The 23,975-nt window shown below is 41.0% G+C and overlaps 1 protein-coding gene across 8 annotated transcripts in view; it reads left to right on the forward strand.

Moving 5' to 3' along the window:
- The window catches only part of PRDM5 (PR/SET domain 5), a 181,940-nt gene that overhangs the window by 82,775 nt on the left and 75,190 nt on the right, over nt 1-23,975 (forward strand). For 7 of the 8 annotated variants that reach the window (XM_060186091.1, XM_060186089.1, XM_060186092.1 and 4 more), the window contains 3 exons: nt 123-202; nt 14,615-14,699; nt 16,652-16,809. In XM_060186091.1, coding sequence (XP_060042074.1) covers nt 123-202; nt 14,615-14,699; nt 16,652-16,809 — 323 coding nt within the window. The remainder of the gene's footprint in view (nt 1-122; nt 203-14,614; nt 14,700-16,651; nt 16,810-23,975) is intronic. The other variant, XM_060186090.1, reaches the window with a different exon arrangement.

Here is a 23,975-nt window from a genome sequence, read left to right on the forward strand (position 1 = left end):
AGGGAGATGAGAGATTGCACCATGTGTCAACAACTGTACATCCACCTGTTAACCTCCTCCCTCCATTAAAGAACATAAAAAGTAGAACTTTTTGTTATTTTATTGTGCTGTTTCTGTTTCAGGAGATCCTAAGAAAAAGCTCATCTGTTCAGTGTGCAATAAAAAGTGTTCTTCAGCCTCAAGCCTGCAGGAACATAGAAAGGTCAGTAAGACTGAGATTAGTGCTTAATAGAAGCTGACATCCTTCAGTAACTAACATGCCTGACTTAATATATACTGAATATATTGATACGTAGTTTATTTTATGTAGTATACATAATATAATGACATACATTCTGTATTATATAATGTAATATATTAATGCATACTACAATGCTATATATACATTCCAGAGACACTGCTTTGTGATTTATTTAAATATGAATGTATTCTGAAGTGTGAGTCCCCGTGTGCAAGGTGAATTCTTATGAAAGAGGATTTTGAGTTGTTACTGAATTAGTGGGAATATTTCTTCCCTGCAGAATACCATGCTTAACTTAGTTCTTCACATCTGTGCTGCTTGTTCAGAAATGCAATATATTTTGGAAAAAATATTTTGCATTTCTGAACAGTATTGCAGTTACTGTTTGTTCAGAAAATGCAATATATTTAGGAAAATTGCCCGTTTTTGTCTATTGCTAGCATGCACTGTCATGATATTCGGTTACTAGGATGGGTGCATAGTATAGTTAAAGGTGGCAAATCAGACAAACTCTCTGTTTTAAAGAGCTAAAAAACATACAGGTGTGTCAGTGCATTGTCAGTGGAGATAAATGAGTTTCTAAGGAATATTTATGAAAAACCTGAAAAGGAACCCTAACATTAGTAACTAGTTAATAGGACTTTCCATAGAATTAACATGGAATTTAGGTTTTTGTTCATATTATGGCAGAGACTGAAAGTTTCATATTTTAACAAGGTAAATGTGATCATTTCTTGATTTCACAAGTCTTTTCAGCTTATGTGAAGCATATTTTTTAAATTTTGCTTTTTCCCCCTTTTGTTACCCTTGTGTTTTTGTTGTTGCTGTAGTTGTTATTGTTGTTGTATTACAGATGTCATTGTTGTTGGATAGGACTGAGAGGAGTGGAGAGGAGGGAAAGATAGAGAGGGGGAGAGAAAGATAGACACCTGCAGACCTGCTTCACTGCCTGTGAAGTGACCCCCCCACAGGTGGGGAGCTGGGGGCTCGAACTGGGATCCTTACTCTGGTTCTTGCGCTTTGCCCCATGTGTGCTTAACCCGTGCCACTACCGCCCTACTCCTGGAGCATTTCTTCTTCTTTTTAAAAATATTTATTTATTTATTCCCTTTTGTTGCCCTTGTTGTTTTATTGTTGTAGTTATTATTGTTGCTATTATTGATGTCATCGTTGTTGGATAGGACAGAGAAATGGAGAGAGGAGGGGAAGATAGAGGGGGAGAGAAAGACAGATATCTGCAGACCTGCTATACCACTTGTAAAGTGACTCCCCTGCGGGGAGCTGGGGACTTGAACCGGAATCCTTATGCTGGTCCTTGTGCTTTGCACCACATGCGCTTAACCCGCTGTGCTACTGCCTGACCCACAACATATTATATTTTTAACTATTTTTATTTATTATCTTTATTTTAATTACTTTATTGTATTTTTACATTTGACAGTAAATACAATAGTTTGTATGTGCATAACATTTCCCAGTTTTCCATATAACAATACAGCCCTCACTAGGTCCTCTGTCATCCTTTTTGGACCTGTATTCTCCCCCACCCAGCCACCCAGAGGCTTTTACTTTGGTGCAATATGCCAACTCCAGTTCTGGTTCTACTTGTGTTTTCTCTTCTGATCTTGTTTTTCAACTTCTGCCTGAGAGTGATATCATCCCATATTCATCCTTCTGTTTCTGATTCATTTCACTTAACATGATTTTTTCAAGCTCCATCCAAGATCGGCTAGAAATGGCGAAGTCACCATTTTTAATAACTGAGTAGTATTCCATTGTGTATATATACCACAACTTACTCAGCCACTCATCTGCTGTTGGACATCTGGGTTGCTTCCAGGTTTTGACTATTACAAATTGTGCTACTAAGAACATATGTGTACACAGATCTTTTTGAATGGGTGTGTTGGGTTCCTTAGGATATATCCCCAGGAGAGCAATTGCAGGATCATGGGATAAGTCCATTTCTATCCTTCTGAGAGTTCTCCAGACTGTTCTCCACAGAGGATGGACTAATTTACATTCCCACCAGCAGTACAGGAGAGTTCCTTTGACCCTACAACCTCTCCAGCATTTGTTGCTGTTACCTTTTCTGATGTATGACATTCCAACAGGAGTGAAATGGTATCTCATTGTTTTTGTTTGCAAAGACTTGGAGCACTTTTTCATGTGTTTCTCAGCCTTTTACATCCCTTCTGTGCTGAATATTCTGTCCATGACCTCTCCCCATTTTTGGATGTGGCCATTTGTTTTCTTGTTGTTGAGTTTGGCAAACTCTTTATATATTTTGGTTATTAGCCTCTGTCTGATGTATGGCATGTAAAAATATTCTCCTGTTCTATGAGGGATCTCTTGGTTTGGATAGTGTTTTTTTTGTTGTACAGAAGCTTTTTAATTTGATGTAGTCCCATAGGTTTATACTTGTCTTAGTCTTCTTTGCAGTTGGATTAGTTTCATTGAAGATGTCTTTAAAATTTATGCGGAAAAGAGTTCTGCCAATATTTTCCTTTAAGTATCTGGTAGTTTCTGGTCTAACATCCAAGTCTTTGATCCACTTGGAATTTACTTTTGTATTTGATGAGATATAGTGGTTCACTTTCATTCTTCTGCTATTATCTTTATTTTTGTATTTTTATTTATTTATTATTGGATAGAGACAGAGAGAAATTGAGAGGGGAGGGGGAGATAGAAAGGGAGAGAGATAGACACCTGCAGACCTGCTTCAGCACTCATGAAGAATCCCCCCTACAGGTGGAGACTGGGGTCTCAAACCCTGGTCTTTGTGCATCGTAACATGTGCACTCAACCAGGTGCACCACCAACCTGCCTCTATTATATTTATTTATTTATTTATTTATTTATTTATTTATTTATTTTTTTTTTGTGATAAGGGGTAAAATTCCCACCAACATGAAATGTTCTTTATTATTATTTTTTTCAGATCAAATGTTCTTTTTATTTATTTATTTATTTATTTATTTTTTATTTAAGAAAGGATTAATTAACAAAACCATAGGGTAGGAGGGGTACAATTCCACACAATTCCCACCACCCAATCTCCATATCCCACCCCCTCCCCAGATAGCTTTCCCATTCTCTATCCCTCTGGGAGCATGGACCCAGGGTCATTGAGGGTTGCAGAAGGTAGAAGGTCTGGCTTCTGTAATTGCTTCCTCGCTGAACATGGGCGTTGACTGGTCGGTCCATACTCCCAGTCTGCCTCTCTCTTTCCCTAGTAGGATGGGTCTCTGGGGAAGCTGAGCTCCAGGACACATTGGTGGTGTCTTCAATCCAGGGAAGTCTGGCTGGCATCCTGATGACACCTGGCACCTGGTGACTGAAAAGAGAGTTAACATACAAAGCCAAACAAATTGTTGAGCAATCATGGACCCAAAGCTTGGAAAAGTGGAGAGGAAGTATTAGGGAGGTACTCACTGCAAACTCTAGTATACTTCTGCTTTCTTACTTTGGTGCCATACTCCAAACTCAGTCAATTTCTGATCTCACTCTCAGGCCGAAGTTGAAAAACAAGATTAGAAAAGAAAACACAAGTCGAACCTGAAATGGAATTGGAGTATTACACCAAAGTAAAAGACTCTGGGGTGGGTGGGTGGGTGGGGAGAATACAGGTCCATGAAAAATGATGAATGAAATAGTGGGGGTTGTATTGCTAAATGGGAATCTGGGGAATGTTATGCATGTAAAAAAAAAAAAGAAGTAGAAACGCAAAGCAGAAATTATCTTTATTTATTTATTGGATAGAGACAGTCAGAAATGTAGAGAGAAAGGGGTGATAAAGAGAGGGAGAGAGACAACAGAGAGACACCTGCAACCCTGCTTCACCAGTTGCCAAGCTTTCTTCCTGTAGTTTGGGACTGGGGGCTCAAAACCAGTTCCTTGTGCATTGGTAACCTGTGTGCTCAAACAGGTGTGCCACCACCCAGACCCTCATATTGTGTTTTCTTGTAGATATTTAGTATCATTGAACATTTAATATCAATGAAGTACCTTTTTTTTAAAGGTAGAATAGGTATTTTTGTTGTGGTTTGTACAATGAATTTTGTCTCTCTCTTGGCATATAAATATATTTCAAAATTATATGACAGACCCCAAATGTCTTAAGATATTTCAACTCAGGGGGTCGGGCGGTAGTGCAGCAGGTTAAGAGCACATGGCACAAAGTGCAAGGACCAGAGTAAGGATCCCAGTTTGAGCCCCCAGCTCCCCACCTGCAGGGGTGTTCCTTCACAGGCGGTGAAGCAGGTCTGCAGGTATCTACCTTTCTCTCCCCCTCTCTGTCTTCCCCTCCTCTCTCCATTTCTCTCTGTCCTATCCAACAACGAACGACATCATCAACAACAATAATAAACACAAGGCTACAACAGCAAGGGCAACAAAGGGGAGAAAAAAATGGCCTCCAAGAGCAGTGGATTCATGGTGCATGCACCGAGCCCCAGCAATAACCCTGGAGGCAAAAAAAAGAAGATATTTCAACTCAGTTAACTGTTCCATCATGTGTTATGCTTTTAATCTGTAGGATTTGAGGGAGACAGAGAGTTGAGATATGTGGAATATGTGAGTGATTTTAATCCTGAGGGAGAAATAATGGGACTATAACTGGCCTAGCAGTCAGATTAGTGGTGTCTGTCCTCACTCACCTCTCTAGATGACACTGGGCCTTACTTTCTCATTTATGGGATATGACATTGAGCTGACTGTTGCTTTTCAGTGGCTTCTCTAAGTGCCACCAAACTCACTTTTCTTTAGTTTCCTGCTTGTTATTTTATCAGATTGTTAAAAAAAAAAAATTGGAAGGAATTGTGTATAATTCTGGTACTAGACCAGGCTAACTTTGTATCATTCCAATTGTTAATACATGTGCTGTGTGAGTAGGCACTGAAAAGTGCTTTTCAAGGAAGCTGTGCACAGAACATCATTCTAGATGCCTCTCTCAACTTTCATTCCCTTATCATGATCTTTATGGCTACTGAAACAGAATCCTAATCTGACAAAATGATGGTGGTGATGTGCCTGATTGAGCATACACACATTACCATTTGCAAGGAACTTAGGTTCAAGCCCCTGGTACCCACCTGCAGAAGGGAAGCTTCACAAGCGGTGAAGCAGGACTGCAGACATCTCTCTGCATCTTCCCCTCTTTATCTCCCCCATCTCTGTCAGTTTCTCTCTGTTCGATCAAAGAAAAAGGAAGAAAAAAATGGACTCAGGAATGGATGATTAGTTATGCAAGTCATGCAGACACTGAGCCACATGGATAATTGTGGTGACAGAATAGATAGATAGATAGATAGATAGATCTAGTAGAATGGACATCTTCTAAACAGCTTCTCTTATTTTATTTTTATTTTTTAAATTATCTTTATTTATTGGATAGAGACAGCCAGAAATCTAGAGGGAAGGGGGAAATAGAGAGGGAGAGAGACAGAGAGACACCTGCAGCCCTACTTCACCACTTATGAAGCTTTCTCCCTGCAGGTGGGACCCAGGGACTTGAACCTGGGTCCTTGCTCATTGTAATGTGTGTACTCAGCCAGTTGTGCCATCACCTGGCCCCTTAAACAGCTTCTTTTATAATTTGATTACTCCTGTAATCTATTTAGATTTCAAGAGGTTCGATTGTGTGATGCCTAAATTGAGATTTGATATAGTAAGTAATAATTATTTGCTAAATATTAGAGTGTTTTTACATAGTTGATTGTGACTGCCCTGGCAGATCTAATATTGACCTAGTGGTGGTGGAAAACAGACAACCCAAGTTGTCTCTGAGGAATCTCAGTAGCTGGATGACTCAGTGATACACATTCTCCATCACAGCATAGCACCTCCCCTCTTGCACCTTTGACTCCAAGGGCAACTTCTTCTGCCACCATTTTGACTCTTCCTATAGCTGGGTCTTTGTAGTTTCTAACAGTTTGGTTGCAGTATTTCACCTTGCCAGTAGATGGTGCTTTATGAATATGCCGAATTATATTATCATCTAACATAGTAACGTATTACTAAGTACTAGCTATTGGTGCAACAAGGTATATTGGACTCTTTCTTGAAAATTATTCAATTTGAAATTTCAGATTTTCAATGAGTATCCCTATACATCTGGTAAATGTTCCACGTCAGAGAACTCTGTTTCAGCACTTTAGTTAGCATTAGCTGTCATTTTCACTTCACTTTTCAACATTGACTTATTTGTTTGTTATTAAGGGGGGTTAGTGCTTTACAGCACAATCACTGACATATGCAGACAATTTCTGTATATAATAGGCCCTCAGAGTTTTCTTCCTATACACCTTCCCTCTCCCTCTCCAAAGTCCTTTGCTTTGGTGCAGTACACCATGTCCAGTCCATGTTTCACTTTGTGCTCTCCCTCCCTGTTTCCTTATTTCACTAAGACTTACTTATTTTTATGACAGAGGTCAGAGCGCCGCTCACTTGTGGCATATGTGATGCCAGGAGTTGAACCTTGAGTCTTATGCCTGCAAGTATTTTGCTTAATTTCTGAACTCTCTCTCCAATACCATTTTCAGTTTAAATTTATTTATTTTATTTATCATTATTATTTTAATATTTTATTTATTTATTAATGAGAGGGATAGGAGAGAGAGAAAGAACCAGACATCACTCTGGTACATGTGCTGCCAGGGATTGAACTCAGGACCTCATGCTTGAGAGACCAGTGTTTCATCCACTGTGCCACCTCCGGGTCCACTAATTTTTTTTTATTAAATCATTTTAGGAGTTTTATGAACAGTTTTGGCTTCTAATTTCCACTATAAATAACACAAGAAATGACTTTTGTTTTTAAACAATAAGGTGTTGGAAAAACTGGAAAACTACATGTAAAAAGAATGTAATTGAACCCTATCTTAACTCAGCTGCAAGAAATGATTCCAGACTTGCATTTAAAATCAGAAACCATGAATCTCCTGGAAGAAAACATAGGTGACACCACCCCCGCCCCCATATCAGTCTTATCAGTAATATTTGGATATGATTCCAAAGGCAAGGGAAACAAAAGCAAACACACACACACACACACACACACACACACACACACACACACCAAAGAAATGGATGAATGGATTAGCTTGGAGATGGTTCACCTGGTAGAGAGGACTTATCACTATGTGGAAGTACCCAGGTTCTTGCCCTCTACAGGAGAAGCTTCACATGCAGGGCTGAGATTGTCAGGAGCAGTAGAATTGTGCAGTCACAGAGCCCAGCAGTAACCTTGGTGGCAAAATAAATAAATAAATACATGGGACTATGTGACTCTAAATAAATAGCAAGGGAAATCATCCACTAAAGATAAAGGCGACTGAATGGGAGAAGGACTTTAAAGTCATTTAGCAGCTACAGGGTTAATATCTAACACACACACACATTCACACACACCAGCCTTGACTCTATATCAGAAACAAAACACTCTACCTTTCAAAATGAGAAGAGAGTTAGAATAGACTTTTACTCAAATATAAGACATAAGAATGGACAGTAGGCACATGAAGATAGATAGGCTGGTTGTTCCGAATTAGGAAGACATTCACCCAAGCCATAGGGAAATATCAGTTCAACATTTACAAAGTTCCTATGTATCAGAAGCCATGAGAGCTAACGAACAAGGAGTACTGTTTTAGGGGCCGTGTGGTGGTGCACACACCTTACAGTAAGCAAGGACCGAAGTTCAAGACCCCAGCTGCATGAGGGGTGAAGCAGTGCTGCAGGTGTCTCGCTTTGCTCATTCCCTCCCTGTCTCTACCGATAAGGAAAAAAAGAAGAAAAAGGGGAGCGGGGTGTGGGGGAGGTCCACCAGGAGCCATGATTCTTTATGTAGTCATGGAGCCCCAGTGATAATATTGGCAACAATTAAAAAAGCAAAACAAAACACTATTTTCTATGGCTTCATTTAAAAGTAAATATTTTACATTGAACTAATGTTTTAAATTTTTTAATATTTTGTATTTATGTGTGAAAGATAACCAGAGAGCTTCACTCTGGCATATGAGATACTGGGATTTGAACTCAGGATGTCATGCTAGATAGTTAACTGTCTCCACGTGTCACTCCTTGGACTATAGTGTTTAAAATTTTATATATTAATGAAAATGTAACACTAAAAATGAAAGGGAGGGGGAAGCTAGGGGATGACTAACCCAGTGGCATGTACATTTTACCATGGTTGATTGAGGACCTGGGTTCGGGTCCCAGCTACCATACGGGAGCACCTGTATGGGGCAAGCTTCATGGGTGATGGAGAAGGGCGTGTGGAGTCTCTTCCTCTCTCTCTCACCCATTCTGTCTCTCACCCTCTGTAAAGAATCATTACGAAGCATCTTCTAGGAACACTGGACTCATGTTGGCATAAGCCCCTGTGAAAACCTTGGTAGCAACAGCCAAACAAATTGCAGGAGTCTCTCTTTTTTTATGGTACTTTGCTTGGTTATAATTTTCAGGTACTGCATCGATTACAGATATGAAGGCTTGTCTCTTGTTGGCTGTTCTCTAACAGCTTGTATTCACTTAAGGGTCTCTGCCACATATTGATACTCATCATAGTACTACGGCTCTTCTGTTAACTCTGTTAGGGTGAGCAGTGTTGTTTGATGCTACTTTTATGGTGATTTGGGGATGCCACATTCTGTACACACAAAAGATGACGAACTGAATTGAATTTTGCCAGCATTCTGACTGCTACATAGACCAATATTTTCCCATCTCTCCCCCCTCCCTCCCTCTCTCCCTTCCTCTCTCTCCTCTGCCTTCCTCCCTCCCTTCCTCTCCTCCTCCCTCCCTTCTCCCTTTCCCTCTCTCCCTCCCTCTCCCTCCCTCTCTCCTCAGACCTCCCTGGAATACAACAATATCAAAATGACATCAACTAGTAGCCATACAGTGGCTTCTGATGAGAAGTCTCTTTTGAAAACAAAAGCTAGAAATGATTGAGCTTAGTGAGGAAGACATGTCAAACAAAGAGAAAAACACTAAGCCAGGCCTCTTGTGCCAAACAGCCAAGTAGTATGGATGTGAAGGAAAAGTTCTTTTCCTTTGAAAATAGAAGTGCTGCTCCAATGAGCACACACAGATGACCAGAAAGTATGAGAGCTTGACTGCTGATGCAGAGAATGTTCCACTGGTCAGGCTAAGAAGATCAAGCCCACCATAGCATTCTCTTAAGCAAAGCCTAACACAGATCACAGCCCAAACTCTTGACTTTCATGGATGGATAGAGAGAGGAAGTCAAAGGACAGACTGATTCTTGTTGGGGGCTAATGTAAGCCAGTGACTTTAAACTGAAGCTAGTGCTTACGTTCCATCCAAATTCTATGACCTTTACGAACGCGGCTAAATTTACTTTACCTGTTCTTCATAAAGGGAACAGCAAAGCCTGGATGACAGCACATCTATTTACAACATGGTTGACTGAGCATTTTATTTTATTTATTTATTTTTAAAGTTTTAATCTTTATTTGTTGATTGGATAGAGGCAGTTAGAAATCGAGAGGAAGGGAGAGAAACAGAGAGACACCTGCAGCACTGCTTCACCACTTGTAAAGCTTTCCCCATGCAGGTGGGGACTGGGGTCTTGAATCTAGGTCCTTGTGCACTGGCACTGGAACACGTGTGCTTAGCCAGGTGCGCCACCACCTGGCCCCGACTGAGCATTTTAAACTTACTGTCGAGAGAAAGGTAGAAATGGACTTTTTTGGAGTTGAGATGGACAGTACATCTAAGAATCCTATAATGCTATGATGCAGTGTTACTTTTGTTGTTATTGTTTTGTTTTGCCGCCAGGGACTTCACTGGGACTCAGTGCCTGTACAACTCCATGGTTGCTGGAGTTTGTTGTTATTATTGTTTTCTCAATAGAATGAGCGACTGAGAGGAGAAACACCTGCAGCACTGCTCCAATGCTCAGGAAACATTCCCCATGAATAGGAGACTGGGGGGGGGGGGCGTTAATATGAGTCTTTGTGCATGATAACACGTGCATTCCACCCAACCCCAATCTCACTTGACAAAAAATAAAATCTTAAAAAAACAAGGTTCCTCCTAGACTGTGCCTGGCTCCCCAAGAGTACTAATAGAAATGGATGAGGATTTGGATGTTGATTTCATTTCTATTAACCCAGCATCCATTCTGTAGCCTTTGAACCAGTGAGTGACTAATATTAAAGTCTTATTACGTAAACACATTTTATAAGACTGTAGCTGCCAGGATAATGATTCCTCTGATAGATTAGGGAATGAACAGTTGAAAACCTTCTGAAGGGGGAGTTGGGCTGTAGCGCAGCGGGTTAAGTGCACGTGGCATGAAGTGCAAGGACCGGCATAAGGATCCTGGTTCAAGCCCCCGGCTCCCCACCTGCAGGGGGGTTGCTTCACAGGTGGTGAAGCAGGTCTGCAGGTGTCTGTCTTTCTCTCCTCCTCTCTGTCTTCCCTTCCTCTCTCCATTTCTCTCTGCCCTATCCAACAATGACGACATCAATAACAACAGCAATAACAACTACAACAACAAAACAAGAGCAACAAAAGGGGATAAATAAATAAATAAATATTTTAAAAAAGAAAGAAAATCATTAAAAAAAACAAACCTTCTGAAGGGCCAGCAAGATAACTGAATCACAAGGGAACAGCTTTGCCATGTATACGACTTCTTCTAGCGTTTGCCCTTCTTCCGTAGCCAGTCAACAGCGTCAGGTTGAGCCTGATGTAAAGTTTCGAGACCTCCTTTGAATCTGGAGAGGTGGCAGTCGTTGACTATGTGGGTCATAGTCTGTCTGTAGCTGCAGGGGCAGTTCGGGTCGTCTCTGGCTCCCCAGCGATGGAACATAGCGGCGCACCTGCCATGGCCTGTTCGATAGCGATTGAGGAGGGCCCAATCATAACGTGCTAGGTCAAAGCTGGGTTGACGCTCGCAGGGGTCTGTGATGAGGTGTTTGTTCTCTACCTTTATACGACTGAAGCTCCATATCTCTCCTCCACTGACTGGAGGGGGGCTTATGCTGTGGGGTCTCTATCTCTCATTGAAAAAACCTGATGCTGTTGACTGGCTATGGAAGAAGGGCAAATGCTGGAAGAAGAAGAAGAATTGAAAAAAGAAAGTCAGCTTGGATTTGTGAAATTCCACTAATGATAAAACAAAACAAACAAAAAAGAAATCTTTGGAAAAGAGTTCACCATTTCAAATACCATTAAAAAAAAAAAAAAAAACCTTCCTGGTTCACGGGAGGACATCAGAATAGCAACACTGACACAAGCATGGACAAAGTTGATTCCAGTCCCTCATGTATGATATCAGTGGAGGAAGTAACTGCAGATGTGGGAAACAGCAAGCCATCTAGAGCCTGTGTGTTTGAGGGGTACAATTGTTTTTTTTAATGTATCTTTTTTCTTTCTTTTTTAAATATTTATTTATCTTTTGTTGCCTTTGTTATTTTATTCTTGTGGTTATTACTGTTGTCATCATTGTTGGTTAGGACATAGAGAAATAGAGAGAGGAGGGGGAGACAGAGAGGGGGAGAGACCTGCTTCACCACCTGTGAAGCGACCCCCTGCAGGTGAGGAGCCCGACACAAACCGGTATCCTTATGCCGGTTCTTGTGCTTTGCACAACCTGTGCTTAACCCGCTGTGCTTCCGCCCGATATACCACACCCACCAGTGTGCCAGTATCCCTTCCTCACATACCCTTGGACCTCCCTCCCACCTTGGTAGCCTCCCATCTGAATTCAGAGTCCAAGGGTTTGCTGCATTTGAACAGGGAGGTCTGTCAGATTCTGGTGGATCGGTCTATGTCTACTCCTACCTTATTTCTCTACTTCTACCTTATTTCTTCTCTACCTTTTCTTGCTTTTTCTGTCATGATTCTGCTGTGAGAGCTAAGTTTACAGATTACTTCAGTATGATCTGACCAAAGTGGAAGGCAGGTTGGATATTAGACCTGCCCTGAATCTAGAACTAGGGCACAGTCTGCAGACCCAGGATCGCCTAGCCCAACTTCTGTTTCCCTGCATCTTGTTCGGTATTATTATTCTTCTCCTTCTCCTCCTCCTCTTCCTTCTCCATCACCATCATCTTCTTCTCCTCCTCCTCCTCTTCCCATTCCTTCTCCTTCTTTCTTCTTTCTTCTTCCTCCAGGGTTATCACTGGGGCTTGGTGCCTGCACTACAAATCCACTGCTCTTGTAGCTATTTTTTGCCCAGTTTTTTTTTGTTTGTTTGTTTTTGTTTTTTGATAGGACAGAGAAAAATGGAGAGGGCTGGGGAAGACCGAGAGGGGGAGAGAAAGCTAGACACCTGAAGATCTGCCTCAACACTTGTGAAGCGACTCCCCTGCAGGTGGGGAGCTAGGGGCTTGAACTGGTATCCTTGTCCTGGTCCTTGCACTTTGTACTATGTGCACTTAACCTGGTGCACCATCACCCAGCCCCCAATTGTTCTCTATTTCTACTCTCTTCTCCTTGAGCTCTTCACAGCCACTTCAGCAGTGAAGCCAGTTCAGGAAAACAACCCAGTCCTCCACTCAATACTCGTTTCTGTCATTGTTCCATGTCTTCTGCTTTGGAGATTTATTCTGAAGTGACCCAAGTGACTACAGGAGCAACTTTGCCCTCCCTCACTGTGTGTGTGTGTAGTGCTGTGAGTTCTGCTGTCAGTGAAGTTAGAACAGAACCATGACTTTACCAAAACCATTTCAGAATCTTCAGCAAAGTAGATTGATATTTGGACATTCAGTGCTTCCAGTGTAAAGCTTCATACAACAAATTCTTCTTAGAACTCTGTTGTTTCTGATAATAAACTGGTCTTTTACATTTCAAACCATCTGTCCAGTTTCTCTAGTTTACTATCAGGGAGGGAAGGAACGAAATTTAATATTCAATTGTAATAGCAAATACTGCATTCAGTTGTTTGAGGTTTTTTTTTTTTTTTGCCTCCAGGGTTATTGCTGGGGCTCAGTGCCTGCAGCCACGAATCCACTGCTCCTGGAGGCCATTTTTCCCATTTTGTTGCCCCTGTTATTTTCATTGTTGTTGTTGTTGCTGCTGCTGTTATTGTTAGATAGGGCAGAGAAGTTGAGAGAGGAGGGGAAGACAGAGAGGGAGAAAGACAGACACCTGCAGACACTTCACCGCTTGTGAAGTGACCCCCTCCCTGCAGGTGGGGAGCCAGAGGCTTGAACTGGGATGCTTATGCTGGTCCTTGTGCTTTGTGCTATGTGCATTTAACCCACTGTGCTAACTGCCTGGCCCCCTGTATCATTTATATTTACCAGGTAGCTTGCTTAAGCTATTCCTTTCCATTATTATGTTCTTTTTTCATTTGATTGTAGGCCTTTTTAAATATATATGTATATATATATAATTTATTAATGAGAATTATAGGAGGAGAGAGGGAGAGAAAACCAGACATCACTCTGGTGTGCTGTTGGGGATTGAACTCAGGAGCTCATACTTGAGAGTCCAATACCTTATCCACTGTGCTATCTTCTGAACCACTGGTTGTGGGGTTTCTTTTCTGAGAGTTTTATTGTGAGCTAAGTTATTAATTACTTTTTTTTACTTTATTTATTTTTTAAATATTTTATTTTGTTTATTTATTCCCTTTTGTTGCCCTTGTTGTTTTATTGTTGTAGTTATTATTGTTGTTGTCGTCGTTGTTGGATAGGACAGAGAGAAACGGAGAGAGGAGGGGAAGACAGGGGGAGAGAAAGATAGACACCTGCAGACCTGCTTCACCGCCTGTGAAGCGACTCCCCTGCAGATGGGGAGCCGGGGTTCGAACCGGGATCCTTATGCCAGTCCTTGTGCTTTGCGCCACCTGCGCTTAACCTGCTGCGCTACAGCCCGACTCCCCTTTTTTTTTTTTTTTTACTTTAATAGCAGTTTATTTAAATGCTTATTCAATGAATACTTACACATCTCATTTAATGACAGTGAATACTTTGTTTTGAACAACATTCATTTCAGTTTAAAATGCTGTTGGTTATTGACTTGAATATAATTACCTGAAGATTACATATTTCCAAGCCTAAATTTGTAGATAACAGAATATATACTAGGTATAATTTTTGAAGATTATAAATTCTTATCTGTTTTATGTAGACGAATTGTTCCATATTTACAGACATATTAGTGTACAGTCATACTTTCCTTCAGTGATAATGTTTCTTAGGAATCTCTTTCATAATTTATGTTCCTTGTGTTTTCATTTTGTATGGAAATTTCTGAATAGATTGAGCCTGAATTATAATATGTAGTTCCATCACTGTGGTAACAATTGTCCACTTGTTCTTTTGCTTTTAGGTGAGTTTTAATTTCTTTGGCTTTGATGGTCAATTTATCTGATATTTTACCTGTTTTCAGATTCATGAGATATTTGATTGCCAAGAGTGTATGAAGAAATTTATTTCTGCAAATCAGCTAAAACGCCACATGATCACTCATTCAGGTAATCACTACACAGATTTACTTTGCTGGTTTCAGAAACTCTGAGAGGGTTAGTCAGAAGACCTGACTACTGGTTCTGGTTGACCAATAACCTGCCTTACTGTATTTGAACAAGCTTCTTAATTTCTCTGGACTTCAACCCCAAAATAAGTCTAGTTGGACTCAATGATACTGAAGGCTTTCAGAGTTACTGTTTCATTTGTTATTACTCCTTGAGGCTCAGTTTCTGTATACTCTGTCTGTAATCTGGGATGCTGATTCCTACTTTTCAAAATCTGTGTGAAGACCAAAAGAGATCAATGTGCCAGGCAAATGTAGTGTTTGATTTTCAGAGGAATTCAATAAGTATAGTTCATATAGTTTTAGATGCTTTGTAATGACAATGTAATATAACTGAGGTGCTAACATGTGTCAGTGAGAAATTTGTAAACCCATTTTACATAAAAGTTTTAGAGTTCCATAATTTCATTTTGAGCATGCTTTTTGGATAAGTCTGTTACACAGACTTAAAAGCAACAGCTCTGAAAAAATAACTTTTGATTTAAGAAGTCTCTTTCTAGAGTTTGAGATGTAATTTGAGGCCCCTGATGTTTTTTGTTGTTGTTTTTGATATTCAGTTTGTTTGGAGACAGAAATAGATGTTTTGGCAAATAAAAATAGAGATCAAAAAACTGGCAGCCCTTGTATATGCTTTGTCTGAAGCAGGCAGTATTTTTTAATCTAGCTGTCAATGTTTCACAGTGATTGCCTAAGTATGGCTTTCCCACACAAAGGAGTCGTGCAGCCTCCTTTGGGAATTGGAGCTCTACCATTGCCATGCAGGAGGTGTGCTGGGGGTTTACCTCTGCTCCACCAATCTTGGCCCCTGGAGCTGTGGCCAGATTGATTGAAACTCACACCTACCTGTCAGCACCTTTCTCCAGCCAGAAGTAGGCTCCTTTATGCCTTTTTCTACTTTTACAGAAGTTGTGCCACATAGGTGTACAAAAGGACAAGCTCACTTTCTTGCTTTTGCTATTTTGTTTGTTTGTTTGTTTTTGTCAGCAGGGTTATTGATGGAGCTCTGTGACTATGCAATCTCACTGCTCCTGGTATCCTTTTGATTTTTTTAAAAAAAGATTTTTTTTATTTAGATACAGACAGAGAGAAATTGAGAGGAGGGGGAAGATTGAGAGGGAGCAAGACAGAGAAACACCTGCAGTCCTTCACCACTTGTGAAGCTTCCCCCTGCAGGTGGGGTCCAGGGGCTTAAACCTTGGTCCTTGCATACTGTAACTTGGGCACTTAACCAGGTGTGCCACCAACTGGCCCCTCGATTTTATATTTTAAACATAAGATCGTACAAGAAAGGGAGAGAGAGACAGACAAACAGACACAGGTAGACAGAGAGGGGAAGAGAGACACCCACCGCAGTACTGCTCCATCTCTCGTGAAGCTTCCCCTGTGCAGATGTTCCCCTATGGGGTTCCAGCCTGGGCCGTCATGCATGGTAATGTGTGCACTTTACTGGGTAAGCTGTTTCCTATCCCCCCCCACCTCTCTCTTTCACTAGGTTCATGTATCTAGCATGAATTAGGTTTTTGTTTTTATTTTAATTGTTCTGTTTAGTGGATTTAGCTAAAAGAAGCAGTATGAAGTCAGAATGTTTCCTGCTGGGACCAGGCAGTGGCACGCCTGCTAAAGCACACTGTAATGAGTATTACAGTGCACAAGGATCCAGGTTCAAGCCCCTGGTCCTCACCTGCAGGGGGAAAGCTTCATGAGTGGTGAAACAAGGGATGCAAGTGTCTCTCTGTCTCTCTTCCTCTCTATCTTCCCTCACCTCTCAATTTCTCTCTGTCTGTATCCAATAATGAAAATTAAAAAGCATACCAAAGAATGCTTCCTTCTGTATCCTTTACCTTCACTTAGATGTGAGATTGTCTCTACTCTTTTTTTTTTAATCCCCCACAGAGAAACGACCCTATAACTGTGAGATTTGTAACAAATCCTTTAAGAGACTGGATCAAGTGGGTGCCCACAAAGTAATACACAGTGAAGACAAGCCTTACAAATGCAAGCTTTGTGGCAAGGGGTTTGCCCACAGAAATGTTTACAAGAATCACAAGAAGGTAAAAACTTGTTAACACTATCTTGCCTTTTCTGCGTTGTTTTTTCTGATATCCAGTGGTTTATCATTCATGGAAGCCTGTGTTATCTGGGGGCATGTTGTAAGTAATGGAACAGTTAGAGACCATCTTACCTCACTCACTCCAGCCATGCACTGTTATGCTACAGTCTTGTTTTTATCTTCTGTTCTCTCTCTCTCTCTTTTTTTTTTTTTTTGTCTTCAGGGCTATTGCTGGGGCTTGGTGCCTGCATTAAGAATACTGCTTCTGGAGGCCATTTTCCCCCAACGTTCTGTGACCCTTGTTGTCATTGCAGCTGTTGTTGTTGGATAGGACAGAGAAAAACTGAGAGAAGAGGAAAAGACAGGGGGAGAGAAAGACAGACACCTGCAGACCTGCTTCACCACTTGTGAAGTGACCCCCCTGCAAGTGGGGAGCCAAGGGCTCAAACAGGGATCCTTACTCCAGTCCTTGGGCTTCACGCCATGTGTGCTTAACTGGCTGTACTACAGCCTGGCCCCTGCGTTCTGTTCTCTTTTGAAATTGTTCTCTCAGTTCTCACTGGTGTGCTTCAGTGCCTTATGAGTTAGGACACTTTTTTTCATTTTTCTATGAAGCTTGACCCTGTGGTTCAAGTTCCCTTTGTCTTTGCTGTCAGTGCAGTGTGCTCAGATAATTCCATAGCACTCTTGAACTTGTCTGTGCCCCCTTCTTCCTCAGGAAATTGTCCTGAAAATTCTGACAGGGGTCTCTTCTAAATTCATTTGTGATTTCTTTCTTCCTTCCTCCCTCCCTCCCTGCCTGCCTTCCTTCCTTCCTTCCTTCCTTCCTTCCTTCCTTCCTTCCTCCTTTCCTTCCTTCCTCCCTTCCTTTCTTTTTTTAAAAGATTTTATTTATTTATTAAAGAGAAATATAAGAGGAGAGAAATAACCAGACATCACTCTGGTACATATGCTGCCAGGGATTGAACTCAGAACCTCATGCTTGGAAGTCTAGTGCCTTAGCCACAGAGCCACCTCCCAGACCACAGCTCATTTGTGATTTCTATCAGTTTTTTAAAAGGAGGTGTTCCAAGTTATTTTTAAAGAATATTTAATTTTTTTGATAGAGACACAAGTTGAGAGGGGAAGGAGAGATAGATTATACATACATACACACGTACATACATACATACACATACATACGTACGTACATACATATGTACATACATACATACATACGTAGGACTGTTTCACCTCTTGTGAAGCTCTTTGGCTACAGGTGGGGACCAGTATCTTGAACCTGGGAAGTTGAACACTGTAATGTGTACATTCAATCAGGTGTGTCACCGCCTGGCCCCCCAGTTTTCTTTTTCAATCCCAAGTTTCAGACTCATATGCTGTTTATGTGATATATAGCAAGTTTTTTTTTTAAACCTCATGAATCACATATGCCTCCCTCAAATACTTTTGGCCCTCATCCCTTATCTTTTAGATCCTCCTGTTTCTGTTAACCACAAAAATGTAGTATAGTTCTCTTCTTTGGTCTCAGCTAGCATTTTAAAATAGTCTTAGACACCAAGTCATAAGAAAAAAAATTGTAGGGTCCAGGCAGTAGCGCAGCGGGTTAAGCGCACATAGTGTGAAGCACAGGGACCAGCACAAGGATCCCGGTTCGAGCCTCTGGCTCCTCACCTGCAGGGGGGTCGCTTCACAAACGGTGAAGCAGGTCGGCAGGTGTCTGTCTTTCTCTCCTCTTCTCTGTCTTCCCCTCCTCTCTCTGTTTCTCTCTGTCCTATCCAACAACAACAACAATGGAAAAAAAATGGCTTCCAGCAGCAGTGTATTTGTAGTGCAGGTACTGAGAGGCAGCGGTAACTCTGGAGGCAAAAAAAAAAATGTACTCTGGCCTTTCACAGAACCTTCACGATCATCTGTTCCTTTACTGTTCCAGTATTCTAATTACTGCCCACCTAGCTGAGGACTTGTTACTTACCACTGCATGCTCATCCATTCAACCAGATAATTTCGTCGTTCTTACACTTGAGTTTTATTAGTAGCTTCTTGATGTCCTAGGTAAGATATTGTATGCACATCTTATGCTGTCTGAATTGTCTGGACCATCGCCACAGCTTATGTTTTCAGTTTTGTCCATTGTCTGCTTCAACTATACCCCAAACAACTCTCCACACTCAATTTCTCTCACCCAGAGCTAACTCCCTCTTCATCGTAACTGGGGGCATGAAGTTCAAGCTATGAACTTAGTTTCTCTACTGTCTTAGGTTTTCATTTACTACACTTTACTTTTGTTCAAGATTTGTTTCAGAATGTATTAGTTTTATCTCATCTACTTTTAGGTAGATAACTATTTGGATTGAGTTCAGAAAATGTATCCAAAAACGTCCAAGAGTGCAGCTATGTATGTTCAACATGTATTTATGATGTGATAAATATTTTCTATACCTTAGCACACTACTATTGAACAGACATGTATTATCTTTAACAGAACTCAACTACCTTTTGTTTTTTCTGCTTGGAACATGCCATTGGAATTTCCAGGATTTCTGGGAACTTTTCAAAGACATTACTTTGTCTCTTGAAATCGTTAAGCGATTACGATGCCAACTTCGGCATCAAACTGAAACGGAGTAAGAAAAAACTTACAACAGCTTTGCTGAAGAGTGAACAAGATTGATTGATAGTGTCCCAAGTCAGTCCTGCCTACCTTCTTGCTGACTGTCCTTCAGTGTAGCTCAGGCATCAGGTGTTCAGGAGCAGGAGCGTATCACTGTTAGTGTTACTGCTGCTTTGGAATGACAGGACTGTGAAAAATTGTCTGGCCAGTTTCCTGCTTGGTCTCTGGAACCTTCTTGCTCCTTTCCTTGGTGAAACTGATCTACCCACATTTATGAGTCTTTCACAGCTTGGCTTACATTAGATGCCATGTGGGAGTCTGGCATAGGATCTTTGTACCATCTCCCCTCCTTTCAGCCATAAATCATCTGAAAGTAATAATGATGTCTTGGGGAAGATAGAAACAGGGATGCCTGTAATTTCCAAAGTGGAAAGCACATTTAATCCTGCTGCCATAGACAAATGTGCTTCTTGCTGTGTTGTGTGTTTGGTATGGTTATGGGAAACTGCTGAAATATTCTTGAAGATCATGAAAAAGAAAAAAAAGAAAGAAAACTCCCATCCTTATTCACTAATGGCTAGTTAGGAAGCAAGAAAATAAAGCAATGCAAGGAAAAATCAGAAACAAAAAATAAAACGGGCTGGACAGTGGCACACCTAGTTGAGCACACATATTACCATGCCCAAGGACTCGGGTTCAAGCCCCTTGTCCCCACCTGCAGGGGGAAGCTTGACTATCACTGAGGCAGTGCTGTAGGTGACTCTTTCTCTCCCTATCTATCTCTGCCTTCCCTCTCAGTGCCTTTCTGTCTGTATCAAAAATAGATAAAATATTAAGGAAAAGACTTTAAAAAGTAAAAAATAAGTAAGAAAAGATCCACCACTGAGACAGATTGACCTCTCTCATAATGAAAAGTCATTACTTAAGATCAGTTATTATGGTGTTTTTTTTTTTTATCATCTAACTCATGCATTTTTATTCTACTCATTACATGTATTTGGGGGGCCTCAGTGCTTCTAAAATTGATTTATTGTTTTTTTGGTTCTTTGTATATTAGACTTGTTTGATAAGGAATAGCACCTTTCATTATAACCAAGATGCTGTACAGTGGAAATTTGAAAGGGTGATTTATCTTTCTAAAGCTTAATTACTTGTTTCATCATCTTATGAGTTACACAGGGTCAAAATGAGTTTATTTTTTATTATTATGATTTTCTTTCTGCTTCTTTGTGACATTCATCTACCTTACTCTAACTAAAATAGAGATAGTTATCTGGGTCCAGCCATGACTTGAAGACATTGAGTTTCTAATCATAATTGAATAGGTGTTGCAGAAGTTTAGGAGACAGAAAACAAGTCAGGGAGGTCAGTCGATGGATCACGGGATTAAGGGCACATAGTATGAAGTGCAAGGACCAGTATAAGGATCCCAGTTCAAGCCCCCAGCTCCCCACCTGTAGGAGGTCTCTTCACAAATGGTGAAGCATGTCTGCAGGTATCTATCTTTCTTTCCTTCTCTCTATCTACCCTCTCCTCTCAATGGGGAGAGAAAGATAGACACCTGCAGACCTGCTTCACCACTTGTGAAGCGACTCCTCTGCAGGTGGGGAGCCAGGGGCTTGAACCGGGATCCTTACGCCGGTCCTTGCACTTTGCACCATCTATGCTTAATCTGCTGTGCTACCGCCTGACTCCCAAAATTGTTTTTCTAATGCTCTATATAACTTTACTATAAGCACTGTATTTCCCATACTAGTCCCTAAGCTGTAGTAGTTGTCAAATGAGTGATTTCTTCTACACGCATTATTTGAAACGTGCATTGAAACATATGCAGTATTGCCTCTCAGTGGACTTTTTCTTGACTTAATGAGCATGCTGGTAATCTAGTGACATGCTGATAAGTCACTGTTGTATTCTTTCTCTGCTAATTGAGTTTACAGGCCCAAGATAGCTAAACACTCTTGAAATGTTTAATTAGAACATGCTGTATTGTGCTCATTTGTTTCCCCCCTGAATCCTTCCCCTGGCTCTGGGTTAAATAGTTTGCTTACAACTCTCTTACTGCCAAATCATGCTCCCCTTTTATTCTCTGACTTGCGTGGAAGAACTGTCCTTCCAGTTTTCTTCACCCTGGGTCCTGCTGGCACAAGGTCTGCTTCCAAAGCCTTTCATTTTGCTGTCTGCTTTAAAGTTTAAAGTTGCACTCACTCCCTGGGCTAAGTTTTGTGGGAGTATATTCTTTGTTCTTTTTCTCTCTCTCTCTTTCTCTCCTATCTCTCTCTTTCTCTCCTCTCTCTATCACCTCTCCTCTCTCACCTTTTCTCTCTCCTCTCACCTCTCTTTCTTTCTCTCTCTCTTCTCTCCTATCACCCCCCCTCGTGTACCCGCCTAGCACAATCCAATACAGATTGTTGAACAACCTCCCTTGACCTGTCTTAGCAAATGTACACAACGAGCCCTCTTACAAAGGGGAATATTTAATTTTTTTAAATTATCTTTATTTTTTGGATAGAGACAGCCAGAAATCAAGAGGGGAGAGGATGATAGAGAGGGAGAGAAACAGAGAGAAACCTGCAGCCTTGATTCACCAATTGTGAAGCTTTCCCCCTGCAGGTGGGGACCAGGGGCCTGAATCTGGGTCCTTATGCATTATAACATGTGCGCTCAACCAGGTGTGCTACCTCCTGGCCCCCAAAGGGGAATATTGGCAGGGAGGGAGGTGCATTTCTCTACTGGTATGTTTGGTTGGCTTTTGCATTTTAATGCTAAAATTTCATGTGGAAAATCAATGCAGGACGTCATATATGGATGTATGGAAATCAGTTCTGCAAAATACCTTCTCTGCTCTCCACAATTCCGGTCTCCTTCCTCTTAGCTATCCTGGGATTTCCTGAACATAATAGAAACTGTATATATTATTATACAAATGATTATATAATTATGAACCCATCTACTGCTATATTTAGAGAATAGCCATTCTTAATAGCTGGAGAGCCTGTCTCTCCCTGTGTAATAAGCCACTGTTTCCAAGGGATCAGGAGAGATAAGAAGGTTAGAGCTGGTGGTATTTGGGTGGCAGAGTTGGGAAACTGGGGGAAAAAACTGGGAAAGGTTATCCAAGAGGAGACTGAAGAGATCCCAAAGTCTTGAGGGAACTTTTTTAAGTAAAATCCTAGACCCTATATGTCATTTCTTTTGTCTCCCTTATAAAATCATTGCTAACCTCCACATTCCACTCTGATGTTTGTTTGTTTTGGTGTGTGTGTGTGTGTGTGTGTGTGTGTGTGTGTGTGTGTGTGTGTGTGTGTGTGTAAATGGGAGTTCTTTGGGGTAGAGCTAGGAAAAAAGCACAGAGGTTAAGCAGTCACACACCTGGAAGCTAAGTAGATGTAACTGTAAAATGATGCTATGGCATTGATATTATTCAAGAGCTGACAGTAAATTTGGAGAGATTTTATTTCTGGTACATGCATTAAACACTACACAATTTTTGCTAAGCCCAGATGTTTTGCAGTAAAATGCTCTACCACTGAGCTCTGCACTCTCTGCCTAGATATTTTGAACAATACTCAAGTCAAGTTAACATGGTTTCACTTGAGATGTCTTGGCTGCACCATGAGTAAATGTTGTCTTTATTTATTTATTTATTTATTTATTTATTTATTGGATAGAGACAGCCAGAAATCAAGAGGGTAGGGGGAGGTAGAGAGGGAGAGAGAGACACCTGCAGAACTGCTTCACCACTTGCAAAGTTTTCACCCTGTAGGTGGGGATGGGGACTTTAACTCTGGTGACATGTGCTCTAAACCAGATGTACCACCACCACCCTCCCATTTGTATAAATAGATCTGAGTGATAACATGTATGGATCAAATAATAAGTTTATTGAGTTCATAAATTCCCTGTTACCTTCAAAAAAAGCTCTTTTTTAATTTTCACTACTAGTAGTGAAACAGCCCCTTTTCTGTAATATCATCAGCATTTTAAAATTTTATCTGAGAACTGAAAGATGTCCTTTCATGGCATTTTAGCAATGAAGGGCGAAATTGTATTCGCTCAGGTCTGTTTCCCGCATGCCTTGTGAGACATTCATGAAGGTACTTTCTGTTTATTTTTCAGTTAGGCCATTTAACACTTTTTTTGTGTGGTTTTTCTAGGTGTTCTACAGACATTTTGAATATTCATCCTTTGCTTTTTTTTGCTTCCAGAGTTACCACTAGGGCTCAGTGCCTGCATTTTGAATCCACTGCTCCAGGAGGCCATTTTTTTTCCATTTTTGTGGCCCTTGTTGTCCATAGGACAGAGAGAAATGAAGAGAGGGAGAGGGGGAGAGAAAGACAGACCTGCAGACCTGCTTCACCACTTGTGAAGTGACTCCCCTGCAGGTGGGGAGCTGGGGGTTGAACTGGGATCCTTACGCTGGTCCTTGTGCTACCACCCAGCCTCTTATTTATTTATTTTTAATGAGAGACATACATAGAGAAAAATACAGAGAGAGAGAGAGAGAAAGAGAGTGAGAGAGAGAGACCAGAGCACTGCTCAACTCTGGCTTATTG

Source organism: Erinaceus europaeus, chromosome 2 (assembly GCF_950295315.1).
Source record: "Erinaceus europaeus chromosome 2, mEriEur2.1, whole genome shotgun sequence".
NCBI lineage: Eukaryota > Metazoa > Chordata > Mammalia > Eulipotyphla > Erinaceidae > Erinaceus > Erinaceus europaeus.